Here is a 16,350-nt window from a genome sequence, read left to right on the forward strand (position 1 = left end):
AGGAACAGAAAAAGAGCTACAAAAACAACCAGAAAACAATTAACAAAATGGAAATAAATACAAATCTATCAATAATTACTTTAAATGTAAATGGACTAAAAGCTTCAATAAAAAAACATAGGGTGACTGAATGGGGGGGGGGACTCATCTCTGTTGCCTACAAAAGACTCACTTCAGAGCTAAAGACACATACAGAATAAAAGTGAAAGGCTCTAAAAATATAAACCATGCAAATAAAAGCAACAACAAAAAAAGCTGGGGTAATATTTGTATCAGACAAAATAGGCCTTAAAACAAATAAAGTAGCAAAAGAAAAGGACACCACAATAATGATAAAGGGAATAATCCAACAAAAGGATAAAACAATTATATTATCTATGTACTCAACATAGAAGCATCCAAACACAAAAAATTATTAACAGATATAAAGGAAGAAATTGACAGCAATACAATAATAGTATGGGACTTTAACAGGCTACTTACATCAATGGATGTAAGGTCACCCAGACAGAAAATTAACAAGGATATCATGGCTTTGAATCACACATTAAACCATATGGATCTACCAAGTGCATAGGGAACATTCTCCAGAATAGATCACATTTGGCCACAAAAGAAGTCTCAGGAAATTTAAGAAGAGTGAAATCAGGAGCACCTGGGTGGCTCAGTCAGTTAAGTATCTGACTCTTGATTACAGCTCAGATTGTGATCTCAGGGTCCTGGGATCAAACCCCATGCTGGGCTCCACACTCAGCAAGGAATCTACTGGAGGTTCTCTCTTCCTCTCTCTTTGCTCCTCCCCCTGCTCATATTCTCTTTCTCCCTCTCTCAAATCTTAAAAAAAAAGTGATATCAAGCATCTTTTCTGACCACACTGGTATGAAACTAGAAATCAATATATACACACATACATCCTAAAAGTAACACAAATACATGAAGGCTAAACAACATGGATATTGGACAACCCCCCCCCCCAAAAAGAAGAAATTTAAAAATACCTGGAGACCAAGTAAAAATACATGAACCTAAATCTTTGGGATCCAGCAAAAAGTAGTTCTAACGGAGATTTATAACAATACAGGCCTAATTAAAGAAAAAAAGAAAAATTTTAACTTTAACTTACATCTTAAAGAGATAGAAAAAGAAGAACAAATCTAAGTTCTTAGCAGAAGGAAGGAAATACTAAAGATCAGAGCAGAAATAAGTACAGTAGAGGCTTAAAAAAAATCAATGAAACCAGGAGCCGGTTCTATAAAAGATAACAAAATTGATAAACCTTTGGCCCAACTCATCAAACAAGAGTATTCAATCAAATGGAGGAGAAATAAATAACCAACACTAGAGAAATACAAAGGATTATAAGAGGATATTGTGAAAAATTAAAAGAAATGGATAAATTCTTAGAAAATCTTCCAAAACAGAATTAGCAAGAAACACAAAATTTCAACAGATTAATTACTAGTAATGAAATTCAGTTAGTAATCAAAAAATTTCCAACAAAAAGGGTAGGACAAGATGGCATCATAGGTGCATTCTCTATGAAAGATTTAAAGAGATAATACCTATTCTTCTCATACTCTTCCAAAAGAAGAGTAAGTAAAGTGTCCAAATACATTCTACAAGGTGAGCATTAATTACCTTGATGCAAAGACCAAAAACACTACAAAATTCAAGACACCACAGGCCAATATTTCTAAGGAAAATAAATGCAAACATTCTTACAATATTAACAAATTTAATACACTTAGAAAATCATTCATTATGATCAATTGGGAATTATTTCAGGAATAAAAATGTTTAATATTCAGAAATCAATTTGACACATTAACAAGAATAAAAACCATCTAATCTCTATAGATGCAAAACGAGCATTTGAGACAATAAGATATCCATTCATAACTTCTCAACAAAGTAGGTTTAGAAGGAATGTACACCAACAGAGAAAAGGCCATAAACGAAAAACCCACAAATGAAAAACCCACAGCTAACCCCTCCTACCCAACAGTAAAAACTGAAAGTTTCTTCTCTAAGATCAGGAACAAGACAAGGATGTCCACACTTAGCACTTTTATTCAACATAGTACTCTTTGGAAGTCCTAGCTACAGTAGCCATACAAAGAAAAGGCCTTCAAATTGATAAGAAAGATATAAAACTGTCATTATTTGCAGATGACATGACACTATATAGAGAGGAAATGTTAAAGTCTCCACCAAAAAACTGTTAGAACTGATGAGTGAATTCAGTAAAGTTGCAGGATAGAAAATTAATATAGAGAAATCTGTTGCATTTCTATATACTAGTAACAAAGTAGCAAAAAGAGAAATTTTCAAAATCCCATTTCTCTTTGACATCAGCCATAGCAATATTTTTCCAAGCATGTATCCTTGGGCAAGGGAAACAAAAGCAAAAATAAGCTATCAGAATTACACCCAAATAAAAAGCTTTTGCCCAGTGAAGGAAACCATCAATAAAACAAAAGGCAGCCTACCTAATGGGAGAATATATTTGCAAATGATATATCTGATCAGCAGTTAATATTCCAATTATACAGAGAACTTATACAACTCAACATGCAAAAAAAAAAAGAAAAAAGATCCAATTAAAAAGAGCAGAGGACCTGAATAGACACTTTTTTTCCCTAAAAAAGACAATGGCCAACAAACACATACAACATACTCAACATCACTAATCATCAGGAAAATGTATATCAAAACCACAATGAGTCATCACCTCACACCTGTCCAAATGGCTAAAATTAAAGACAAGAAATCACAAGTGTTGGCAAGAATGTGCAGGAGAGGGAGCCCTTGTGCCCTGTTGGTAAGAACATAAATTGGTGCCGCCATTGTGGAAAACACTGTGGAGTTTCCTCCAAAAATTAAAAATTGAAATACCATGTAATCCAGTAATCCCCACTACTGGGATTTACCAAAGAAAATGAGAACACTGATTCAAAAAGATATACATACCCCAACGTTTACTGCAGCATTATTTAAAATAGCCAAAATAGGGAAGCAATAGTAGTAGTAACTAATATTGCATTCCATATTAAACTTTAATGAAAAATACTCATAGACATATACTCATCATTTTGTTTTATAGTTCTCTGTTTCTCTAAATTTCTTCCATTATAATTTGGTGACTTTCCTTAGTGCTATGTGTCCTTTCTTTATATTTTTTGTGAAACTATTACAGGTATCTGATTTATGGTTACCACAGGGTTCATATATAATGTAATATTCTATGTCTGTAGCCATCTATTTTAATTTGATGATCACTTAAAAAAATGTAGTACTTTTAGAACATTGTTGAATTTAAGATTTTATTTATTTATTCATGAGAGACAGAGGCAGAGAGACACAGGCAGAGGGAGAAGCAGGCTCCATGCAGGGAGCCCAATGTGGGACTCGATCCTGGGTCTCCAGGATCAGGCCCTGGGCTAAAGGCGGTGCTAAACCGCTGAGCCACCTGGGCAGTCCAAAGCACTACATTTTTACCACCACTCCCAATGTTTCGTGTTTTGAGGTCCTATTTTGTATCTTACTATTTTGTGACTCCATTGACTAATAATTATGTCTAGATGATTTTACTACTTTTATATTTTAAACTTCATACTAGAGAAGTTAGTGTTCGGGCCACTATTACCTTCATTATATATTTACTTTTATTGGTGAGATCATTTCTTTTATAATTTTATTGTTTCTAGTTATGGCTTTCCCACTTAAATTAGTTCCTTTAACGTTTCTTGTAAAACTGGTTTGTTGTTGATAAATTCCTTATCTTTTACTTGTCTGGGAAACTCCTCATCTCTCTTCAGTTCTGAGTGATAATCATGCTGGGTAGAGAATTCTTGCCTGTGATTTTTTTTTGTCCTTCCAACACTTTAAAAATATGTCATTCCCTTCTTACCTGTAAAGTTTCAGCAGAAAAATCAGTTGTGATGGTCATTTGGGGGTGTCCTTGTATGTAATTTGTGGCTTTACTGCTTTTAAGATTCTCTTTTTAACTGTTGGTACTTTGATTATAATATGTCTTCATGAAGGTCTCTTTAGGTTCATCTTCCTTAGGACTCTCTGTTTCCTGGACATGGATGTCTGTTTCATTCATCAGGTTAGGGAGTTTTCAGCCATTATTACTTCAAATAGGTTTTCTGTGCCTTTTTCTCTCTCTCCGCCTTCTGGGACTTCTATAATGGAAATGTTTGAATGCCTGATGTTGTCCCAGAGATCCCTTATGGTTCTTAATTTTTTTTTCCTTTTTACTGTTCTGATAGAGTGATTTCCACTACTGTCCTCCACATTATTGATTCACTCCTCTGTATCATCTAATCTCAATTGCCTCCAGTATATGTTTTATTTCAGTTATTCTTCAGCCTTGATTGCTTCCTTTTTATGTTTTCTATTTCATGGTTGAGGTTCTCACTGCGTTGGTTCAGTCTTCTAAGTTTGGCGAGCATCCTTATGGTCACTATTTTGAATTATTTTTCAGGTAGGTTATTTCATTTGGAACATATTCCTCTGTGGCTTCATTTTGTCTGTTTCTGAGTGTTTAGGTAGATCAGTTGTATTACCCAGTCTTCAAGGACTGGCTTTAGATCGGTGTCCAGTGGGGTCCAGTAACAAACCCCTCCGATTTTCCAACTGCAGTGCCTCTGGGGTATCCCCTGTGTGGACTGTGTGCACCCTCCTGTTGTGGCTTGTATGTACTGGTGGGTCTTCCTTCCAACTGGCTGGCAGTGACTGTTGCAAGCATTCTAATATATGGGGGGCTACTTGGGAATAAACTGCTCCTACCAGCACGGAGCTAGTGAGATAGAAGGGGGGAGTCAAAAGAAATGGTGCCTATCATCACTTCTGTTCCCAAAGAATGTGGGTCCCCACCCCTCTGGCAAATGATAAGGTTAATCTCCTTTATGTGTAACCCAGGTACTTTTCAACTGCTGCCTCTGCCCTGGGACTTGGAGCAAGTAAGATTACATGCACACGTTTTAAGAGCAGGGTCTCAGTTTCCCACTGCCTTCCCAGACATATGCCCCACTGGTTTTCAAAACCAGATATGTCTTCCCAGTGCAGATCGCCTAGGCTCAGGAGTCTAATCCAATGTGGGGCTTGAGCCCCTGGTTCCTCAAGGAGGGCCTCTATGGGTGTGATACCACCCCATACCCTTTAGGGGTCATCACACTGGGATTGTGGGTCCTACCTAGACCACATTTTCACCCCTCTCCATGATATACTTTTCCTTTATACCCTTAATTGTATAAAATCATTTCTTCAAGTCTTCAGTTTGTTCTCAGAGATAGTTGTTTTATAAATAGTTGTAGTTCTGGTTTGTCCATGGAAGGAGGTAAGCTCAGAATCTTCCTATTCTATCATCTTGATCCCCAAGACACATCTGATTTCTACTCCAAAGCTCCTCATAAAATAGATACAGCATAATAAATAAAGTCAGTAATATCTTTATAAAAGATAAAATGCCAGTGTTCATAAGAGTATTTTGACATCATACTGGGTTTGTATATCTCAAAGTTAGGGAATCTTTCAAAAATAACCACAATGTAATTATTCTATCTTTAATTTTAGCAATAACTAATTATCAACTCTTCATGAGTATTCTAATTTCCCTGATACTCTCATATTTAATTTGCAACCAATTTGTTTGAATTAGGATTCAAACAAGATATACATGTTGCACTGAATTAATTCCAACAAGTTTCATTATTGATACACTTTTCACTTTTCCCTTTTGTGAAAATTCTTTTGACAAACTAAATGTTTTGTTTAATCCTTAGGTCTTAAAAATGAGCTATAACAAAATCCGAAAACTTCAGAAAGATACTTTTTATGGCCTCAGGAGCTTGACACGGTTGCATATGGACCACAACAATATTGAATTTATAAACCCAGAGGTTTTTTATGGACTCACCTTTCTCCGACTGGTGCACTTGGAAGGAAATCAGCTCACTAAGCTCCATCCAGATACATTTGTCTCTTTCAAATACCTCCATATATTTAAAACATCTTTCATTAAGTACCTTTACTTGTCTGATAACTTCCTGAACTCCCTCCCTCAAGAGATGATTTCCAATATGCCTGATTTGGAAAGCCTTTATCTTCATGGGAACCCATGGACCTGTGATTGCCACTTAAAATGGTTGTCTGACTGGATACAGGAAAACCCAGGTATGTATGCTGTTTATTTCTTTGTCCTAATTAGAGGAAACCGCGGGGAGGCCAAGGTAATTGAGCTGGAAAGAAAATGGACACTAAATAATAATTCAGTGGTAATGAATTCTCTTTCATAATTATTTGTATGTTTGTTTCAGGTCAGCTATCCATAAATCATCACTTCTGGCAAAATTAGGAAATAAGGAATGTTTGTGTATGTTACTCTACCTACCATGAGCTACACAACCCTTCCCTTTTCTTATCTTCCCTTCAGTCATTCAGTCAATACACATTTTTTTGGAGTTCTAGTCAAGGTCCTGTGCTCAGTGGTAGAAATACCATGAGCACTCTCTCCTCTAACCATGCCTCTCGCGGGCTACAGATAAGCAAACAGATAATCAGAGTGTGAAATGTGCTTTGATGGGGAAAGTAAAATTTGCATGAAGAGGGCAGGATCCGTTCAGTCAACAAGTAGTTATTATAAACCTACTGTGAGCAAGGGATCACAAAGAACACAGGGATCTAAAAATAAAACAGATAGCACCTTCATTGACCTTACATTCCTGTGGGGGAGGAGGGCCGGAAATGGACAAACAACTAACTGTACTATTAATGGTTGAAATCTGATTAAACAATTAAGTCTTTAAGATAATGACTGAAAGGAGCCTATTGATTTTGGCATCAAAGGGGTGGGTGGTTACTTTGCAAAGAGCGATGGAAGCCAGATTGCTGTCTTGGGAGGGAGAGGTGGAAGGCAGGGAGCAGTCTACTCTTTTGGAAAGGTTTGGCCTGAGATGAAGCAAGGGAGGAAGGATGCAGCCAGATGGAAATGTGCAATCACACGGGACTCTTCAAGCATGAGAGAGACTTGAATATGTTCAAGGCGAGAAGAGAAAAGAAAGGGCAGATCATCCTTTGAACAAGTCCGTGAGAAGACTGGAGGGCAAGAGATCCAGACATAGGAGGAAGGATTTTCCTTAGGAGAACAGAGAACTAGATGGGCACAGAGGCAGGGGATCTCCTGAGTCTGGTAGAAAAAACAAAGGAAGTGCTTATCTGATGGCTTTTCCTCTTCTGTGAAGTTGTAGGAGAGGTGAGTGAGGAGGGTCCTAGGAAAAGGTCAAGGCCAGAAACTTGAGAAAAGTGGAAAAGATTTGTAGTTGCTGCCATCACGTGTGTGTGTATATGTGTGTAGTCGGTTCATTAGTTTAAGACCAAACCAGAAAACATTAACTGAACACTGAGAATTACTTTAAGGCAATAGACAGCACCTTTGCTCTCAAGGAGCATATATTTTTGGCAAATATGTTAAACACATAAAAAGACAAGAAAGCTATGAATGAAAAACATCAAAACACTTATAATGAAGTTCCATAGGGGCTCAAAGTCAGTAAAACTTACTTCTGCCTTGATTAAAAAGGAGGGAAATTGGACTGGGCCATAGAAGATACATCAAGGGGGAAAAGAAGGAATAAGAGAGCTAGCAGAGAGTTAACGTACTGAGTTTGTGGTTGACATTGTGCCAGATGCTTTCTATTTAATCCTCACAATGATCTTCTAATTACAAGATGAAGAAACTGAGGCTTAGGAAATTTGGGTGTCTTGGGCTAGTCATTTAGATCCTTTATGCTTCAATTTTCTCACCTGTAACATAGGGATAATAATAACTGTGAAGAATAATTAATACATACAAAGTGCTTAGCGCAATGTATAGCACCAAGCAAGCAGTCAGTAAATGTGAAACATAATCATTTTCGTGCTACCCATCCAGGTCACACAGCAAGAAAGTAGAAAAGCAGAAATTCAAAAGTCCAAATCTTTTTCTACAATGTATTTGGTGGGGCAGCCCTGGTGGCTCAGCGGCTTAGCGCTGCCTTTAGTACAGGGCCTGATCCTGGAGTCCCACGTCAGGCTCCCTGCATGGAGCTTGCTTCTCCCTCTGCCTGTGTCTGCCTCTCTCTCTCTCTCTCTCTCTCTCTCTCTCTGTGTGTGTGTCTCATGAATAAATAAAATCTTTTAAAAAAATGTATTTGGGGTGGAGAAACTGCTTTCTACATGAAGATCTAGAACAAGCTGCATAAAGAGGGTAATAAATAGCCCAAATTGCCTGGCATAGGCTCAAGAGAGATGTGCAGGGTGTTCTGAAACCCACTGTAGGGAGCATTGAATGCCAGGTGATGAGGATTGTACTTTATCCTATAGACAAGAGAGATTTTACAGTGAAAGCTTTGAACACGGAGATGCTTTTTGGGGATGGTCAATGTAGGAGCAGCAGACAGGAGGAACTGGAGCGGTGGGAAGAAACAAAAGCCCAAGGATGAAGGGCTCAAGATGGCTTGTGTCTGAGGAATGACAGATTGAACTATGAGGTGACCACATCTGAATGTAGGTTCACAGACCCCCAAGACACTGAGTGAGGGGTTTCTCAGTACTTTCCAATGCCATGGAGGAGATAAAAGAATGAGGAATGGGAAAGAACTACTGAGTTTTCACTTGGTTGCTCGCTGAAGGAGAATGGGGGGGGCATATGAAGAAAGCTTATATGAGAAACATAGCAATGGGGGCTCGGGGAGAAGATGATGCTCAGGACCAGAGAACCACACACTCAGAAAGTGATTCTGTATCCGGTTCCTACAAGGTATCAAACCTACTTGCCATTTTGCTAATTTATATGTTCCGGTCATAAAATCAAGCTACTATTTATTGTTAGCAGCTAACATTTTAAGTGGAAAATGCCATGATTGTAAGATACCCAGGTATTTTATATACTAAGGAATAAAAAAAAAAAATCCAGGGTTGACAAATTATAGCCCACGGGCCAATCACAGTCCTCCACAAGGCTTTGGTAAATAGAGTTCTATGGGAATACAGTCGTGCCTGGTTCTGTGGCTGCTTTGACGCTACAGTGGCCTAGTCCAGTTGCTAGGTCAGACACCTTTGGTCCACAAACCTAACATCTTTACTACCTGACCCTTTACATAAAAAGTTTGTTGATCGTGGCCTACAGAACAAAGCCCGAAGCCCCTAGTCCAGCGGCGCCTGGCCTCAGCCTGGTTTCCTTGCTTTCCAGTCCTCACAACCCCTTGCCATCCCAGGCACACTGTACACCATTTTACTACCTCCTCCCTGTGGCTTTCCTGCCAGCAGCATTTGTCTTCCTTCTCTGCCTGGTGAGCTCCCAGCCTGCCTGCACACTTGGCTCAGCGCTCACTCCTTCTGCGAAGCCTAGTACTCTCCCACTGCCCTCCTCCATCTGTATTTGAATATAATTGGCCCTTGACCAATATGTTGACCCCCAAAACAGTTGAAAAATCTGTGTAGGTAGCTTTTGAATCCCCCAAAACTTAACCACCCATAGCCTACTATTGACAGAAAGCCTTACGGATAACCCACCTGGTCAATTAACTCCTATTCATACATTGTATGTATTTTTTACTGTATTCTTATAATAAAGCTAGAGAAAAGAAAAGGTTTCTGAGAAAATCATAAGGAAAATACGTTTACAGTACTGTATTTATCAATACTGTAAATTTATGTCATCTGCTTTTACAAGATGGTGCCCGTACCTGTATCAGTAATGTCTTATATAAAATACTGTAGATAGTATATGAATTGCTAATACTAGACATCAAAAATGAAAAGATATAAAAAAATGAAAAGATAATGTCGAAAAGAAATCATGTTTATGTTACATTCATGCATTGATAATGAAGCAACAATAGGGCTGCAGATGGATGTCTAGTGTAATTGATACACCTGCTTTAGGGTAGCCTCACCTATACACTAAAGATGCGGGAGTAGGCTTATTCATAATACACTGTTGGAAACTTTTTTTTTCTAAAACCACTTACCTGTGATGATAGGCTGATAATGCAGTTTCTCCGATTATAAGAGAGAGGCGTACCGTACAGTAGCGACGTTCTTCGAAAGAAAAATTGCGAGACCCTAAGTAAACACACACATCAGCCTTCTAGTAAGCATCGCTCACGGCATGCCTGTGTAAGGGGAGGCTATCCGCCTCCACACAAGGCCCGCATGTGGAATCCTACATAATGACAAGTGAGGCAACCATACAAAAACCCCTCACGCCATCCTTACCATGCGGTTGTTGGACTGTTGCACAAACGCACTCACAATAGGGAAGTTTCCTGGCTCTACCGCATGGTAATTACTTACGGTTCTGTAAGTGGAGGTGGATCGTCAGCAGGTCTTCATCCTCATCACCTCCACGTTGAAGAGGTGAAGGGGGGCGTGGGGGCACCGGTGTCACCGGCAGAGAAGTGGAGGCCAGAGGGGCCCGGGCACTCAGCGGGACTCTACAGTGATAAATTGTGCTTTGTTGGACTTTCTGCTCTTTTATTTTTCTACGACTGTTTCTACGTGCAACCAATCTTTCTTGCACCATTTGCTTTAGCCTCAGTGTCCACATCACAGAAGGGGTCACGTCATAACGCAAGTCAGAAGCAGGCCTGAATAAGAGAACCCTTCTGCCAGACTGTCTCATGTAGGTTTGTTTTCTGGCACTGCCTTTTGTATGTTTTCTTCCTCTTCATTAGTCACTGGTTTGGAAGCATTAATCTCTACCCAGTCATCTCCTCTTTAATTTCTCTGGTATCTATTAGTTCTTGAATTTCTCCAAGATCCGTATCTTGAAGCCCTTTACCACCATCCCCCCAACCCGCTCCCCGATAGATAGATAGATAGATAGATAGATATAGATTTTTTTTTTTCCATATCCACAGTCTCTTATGATTTCCTTGACTGGCTCTGGACTAAGTCTTTTGAAGTTGTGCACTCCATCTGGACATAGTTTTCTCCAGCAGGAATTTGCTGTTGCAGACTTGATGGCTTCCATTGCCTTGTCCTATAACGACAATGGCATCTTCGGTGGTGTAATCCTTCTAGATTTTCAAGATGTTCTATGAGGGTTCTCTTGCATAGAATTAATAATCCTGTCCATAGAATACAGTGTTTAATGAGCCTTGATGACCCCTCTTTATGACCCCTTGAATTAGAGGACGAATCAGCAATATGTTTGGGGGCAAGTAAGCCACTTTAATACTTTTGGTGTTGAACTCCTGGGGTTTTGGGTGGCTCGGGGAATTCCCCAACGTTAAAAGAACTTTACAAAGCAGGCTCTTACTGGCAAGGCACTTCCTGACTTCAGGAACAAAGAATAGATGGGACCAATTTGGAAAAAAATATTCTCATCAGCCAGGCCGTTTTGCTGTACAATGAAAACCCTGGCAACTGGTGTTTACCATTTCCTTTCAAGGCTCGGGATTTAGCAGCTTTATAGATAATCATGAACCCGACTGCATTTGCAGACCATAGTACAGTTAGCCCATCCCTTCCTGTCTGAAATCCAGGTGCTTCCTTCTCTTCCTAATAAATGTTCTTTGTGGCATTTTTATCCAGAATAGGGCACTTTCATCTACATTGAAAACCTAATTTCAGGCAGGTATCCTTTCTCCTCATCAGCTTCCTCTTAGGTGGTGGAAGCTGCTTCTCCTGTTATCTTTATATATTTCAAGCCAAATTTTTCTAAAATGTCAAACCATCCTTTGCTGGTATTAAATTCTCCAGGTTAGGTCCTTCTCCTTTCTTTTGTTCTAAGCTTCATTATAATGACTTTGCTTTTTCTTGAATCACACTAGAGTCTACAGATACGCCTTTCTTATAGCAATCTTGCACCCACATAAAAGCTGTATTTTTCAACACAAGATAAAAACGTATTTTGCGGAAAGTGCAAGGTTTTCACACCTGCTGGTATAGTGCAGTGACAGCTTCAAGGAATTTCCTCTTTTTTTCTTACAGAGGTCCTTATGCTGGCTTTGCTGATGTTAAGGTGCCAGGTAACTGCAGCTCAAACCTCGTATTAACTTTTTTTTTGTCCTAACTTTGCTTCTTGGGAGCACTTCCAGCATCACTAGTGGCACTTTGTATGGGTCCCATGGTATTATCCAAGGTTTATGGCATTGTGCTAAACATGATGAAAAATACCTGAGAACCATGAGATCACTTTACTGCAGTGTGCAATTTACCAGAGCGATGAATTACTCACATGGAGATGATTAGTGTCATACAGCATTTTTTTTTGACATTTGTAGAGAGTTTAATCAGCAAGTTGAAAAATCAGACATGCAAACATGTTTTACATCATAAGTTCAATTCCCTCAGGATTTTTCACAATGGGCACATAAATATAAAAGTAAATTTTACAATAACTGAACTGTGAACTGAATTTTCAGTACTGTGCGTGCACTCAGTTGATTCTATATCAACAACTATTATTGGAAAAAACTAAGAATTTTCTACAGGAATTGACACAGAGTTATTCCCCTCATCTTAAGTCCATCCCTCCCTTGAGTCTACATCATGGACAGACACTGAGTGGTTAACAAATAAACTACGATTTCTGTTTTAGAGGCTAAGGTTGCAATCTCGATTTTCCCTAAATCACACGTTGGTTTTGTTCCTTTAGGGAAATCACCTTGACTCTTCTATCTGATTATTCTCATCTACAGATTAGGATTAAGGTGTCACTGGCATACAGTATGTTATGATACAGAAAAATGACCATATATATGTTTTCATAGCATTTTGAAAATATTAATATAAAATTGTAATTATGAAAACAATTCTTAAGAAAGTTTCATTTTGCAACAGGATTTCCAACATTAATACATATTAAGATGAAGGAAATATTAAATATAGGAATATGAAGATTTCATAATTTTATTTATGAAAACCTCAGAAATTGTAGTTTGTCATACAGCATTTTTAAATGGATACAACACTTGAGCTCACCTCTATAGTAATAGGAGGTGGCTACAGAATTACTATGGTAGTACAGTTAATTTTAGGTGGTTATGATTTAATATTGTATGTTTATTTCTTTACATTTTTCTCGGCTGTGAATGGTGCTCCATGGGGTTTTGGGTGTAGGTCTTTAAGCATGTACAAGTTTTGATAAATTTTAACTTTCTATAATGGATTTGTGCATATTGTATGCACTCACGACATACATAAAATTTTTTCAACATTCGTAGGCAAGGTTTTTCAAATTGCCACACATCTCAAAAAAATTTTTCAGTTTATTTATTGAAGAAATTCACATATAAGTGGACCCGCAGAGTTCAAACCTGTATTGTTCAAGGGCCAACTATAATCATTTCAGCACTTTCAGATTACCCACAACTTCATTCTTAAACGGAAAACATCTTATTGTATTTATTAGTATTAAATGTCTTTTGCCTTTTCTATTCTGATTTATTTGTATCTAGCTCCTAGAATGTGCCTAGAACATACTTGGTTCTCAAACTAAGCTCTGATTCGCTATTTTGAAGGTGAATACAAATGAGTCCTCTACTCACCTATGATCTTAGTATGTCCCCAAATTGTGTATTTACTCGGCATGAGACAGGCAATCCTTTTACACATATCTCAGTAGTCCAGTCTACACAGCTTTATCTATTTTTGGGTATCTTTCCTACTTAGGTTACGCAAAGCTTTTTGTCTTGTTTCTCTATAAAATAAACATTTGTTTTACAAATGTCAAATTGCTGTCTAGCTTCTGTTTCCAGGCCTTTCTACCTACCTTCTTGTTTCAGTGTCAGAGCGTAGTGTAATCTTAATACAAAGATTGTATTATTTTCGGTTTTTTAAAGATTTTATTCGAGAGAGAGCGGGGGGAGGGGGAGAGAAGGAGCAGAGGGAGAGAATCTCAAGCAGACTCTGCACTGAGCACAGAGCCTGAAGCTGGGCTCAGTCTCACAATCCTGAGATCATGACTTGAGCTGAAACCAAGCATCAGACACCCAACTGACTCAGCCACCCAGGCACCCCTTAATAGAACCATTTTAAGTGGCAAACTTAATATATGTAGTATCAACAGTGCATGTAACTTGGTTAAAGAGAAAATAATGTAAATAGCTAAAATAGTGTTCTGTGTTAGGGAAAATAGTGTGGTAGTAGTAGCCACATCACACGATTGACAGCTTGTCAGGTGCTACAGTAAAACACCTAAAATTTTAAGACACATCTCAAGTTACAATGTGGAAGAAATAGAACTTAGAATTAGGCCTGCCCACCTTCATCCCTCCCTCCAATGGTTTCCTGAGCACCATTGACGGGGGCCAGGGACCTACAGATAAACAAGTATGGATCTGATGGTTTTGTGGGAAGACAGACAACAAGACAAGGCATTCTAATACTGGGTGGATGAGGAGTAGGACAGGGGAAGTGAGAGGTATAAGGAGAACATAAAGCAGAAAGCCCACCAGGAAGTGGTGTTGTGGTTGGCTCCTGCAAGATGTAAGTAGTTAGACCTTGAGGGAAGAGGGAGTGTCCGACAGCAGCATATTCTAGAATCTAATAAGACGTGGCAGGGAGAGCATGTCTGTGTGACTAAAAGTTAGTGTGATGGAGAGAATGGAAGTGATGTGATAAGATCTGCATCTGAAGTAAAATACCTGATGTCCAGGGCCTGCTAACTCTGGTCCAGGTGCTAGTAACACATACCGAGATGTGAGCATAATTCTGTGGTGAGGTTTAATTAAGCCAGAAGTCTACCATGTTCTTTGATTTGGCAGGGTCTGAACTCAAGGTACTGATCGGTAGGTTAAGGGTCATAGCTGGTTGGTAAGTGGGGAACTAAGAAGAGCCTCTTATGCGAACTCAAATGTTTTTAAGCTTACCAACTGCCTTCTCTGCATAGATTTAGACCTTAAAAATTACTGAAGGGGAGTGGGAATACCTGGACGGCTCGGCGGTTTAGTGCCTGCCTTCGGCCCAGGGCGTGGTCCTGGAGTCCCGGGATCGAGTCCCACGTCAGGCTCCCTGCATGAAGCCTGCCTCTCTATCTCTCTGCCTGTGTCTCTGCCTCTCTCTGTCTCTCATGAATAAATAAATTAAAAATCTTTAAAAAAAAATTACTGAAGGAGGGACACCTGGGTGTCTCAGTGGTTGAGCATCTGCCTTTCACTCAGGGCATGAGCCCCAGAGTCCTGGGATCAGGCTCCCTGCATGGAGCCTGCTTCTCCCTCTGCCTATGTCTCTGCGCCACCCCCCCCCCCGCTCCGTGTCTCATGAATAAATAAATAAATTTTAAAAAATTACTGAATAAATAAATTTAAAAAAATTACTGAGCCAGATGTATATAGCATTACCTGTCATACTGGAGAACAAACTGAAGGATTTGGAGTCTATCCCCATTGTCACAAATAGCACAATCTCATCCCCCCTTTTGTGTGGCATATATATATATACGCGCCACACAAAGGCATATGCATGCATATGCATACACATACATACACACACATCTTCCTTATCCATTCCTCTATTGATAGACACTTAGGTTACTTCCAAATCTTGGCTATTGTAAATAGTGCTGCAATAAACATAGGGTGAATGTATCTTTTCAGATTAGTATTTTTGTATTCTTTGGGTAAAAATTATTGGATCATATGGTAATTCTATTTTTAATTTTTTGAGGAATCTCCATACTGTTTTCCACAGTGGCTGCACCAATTTACATTTTCACCATTAGTGCATGAAAGTTCCTTTTTCTCCATATCCTTGCCAACACTTGTGATTTCTTGTCTTTTTTAATTTAAGCCATCTGATAGGTGGAAGATGATGTCTCAGTGTGGTTTTGATTTGCATTTCCCAGATGACCATGATGTCGACCATCTTTTCATGTGTCCCTTGGCCATTTGTGTGTCTTCTTTGAAAAAAAGTCTATTCAGGTCCTATACTCATTTTTATTTATTTATTTTTTTATTATTTAAAGATTTTATTTATTCATGAGAGACACAAAGAGAGAGAGAGGCAGAGACACAGGCAGAGGGAGAAGCAGGCTCCATGCAGGGAGACTGATGTGGACTTGATCCCAGGTCTCCAGGATCATGCCCTGGGCTGAAGGTGGTGCTAAACCACTGAGCCACCGGTGCTGCCCACTATGCTCATTTTTAAATCAAAATCCTTGGGGTTTTGTTTTTTGGTGTTGAGCTGTATAAGCCCTTGTTATAGTTTGGATACTACCTAGTTATTGGATATATCATTTGCAAATATCTTCTCTCTTTCAGCAGGTTGCCTTTTTTGTTGATGATTTCCCTCGCTGGGCAAAAGTTTTTCTTTTGGTGTAATCTCAATAGTTTATTTTTGCTTTTTGTTTTCCTTGCC

At 38.9% G+C, this 16,350-nt stretch overlaps 1 protein-coding gene across 1 annotated transcript in view; it reads left to right on the forward strand.

Annotated features, from left to right (window-relative positions):
- Window positions 1–16,350, forward strand: part of IGSF10 (immunoglobulin superfamily member 10) — a 57,304-nt gene that overhangs the window by 26,630 nt on the left and 14,324 nt on the right. Inside the window, exon 4 of the mRNA XM_077864685.1 lies at window positions 5,790–6,180. Coding sequence (XP_077720811.1) covers window positions 5,790–6,180 — 391 coding nt within the window. The remainder of the gene's footprint in view (window positions 1–5,789; window positions 6,181–16,350) is intronic.

The sequence above is a fragment of the Canis aureus genome, chromosome 22 (genome assembly GCF_053574225.1).
Source record: "Canis aureus isolate CA01 chromosome 22, VMU_Caureus_v.1.0, whole genome shotgun sequence".
Taxonomy (NCBI): domain Eukaryota; kingdom Metazoa; phylum Chordata; class Mammalia; order Carnivora; family Canidae; genus Canis; species Canis aureus.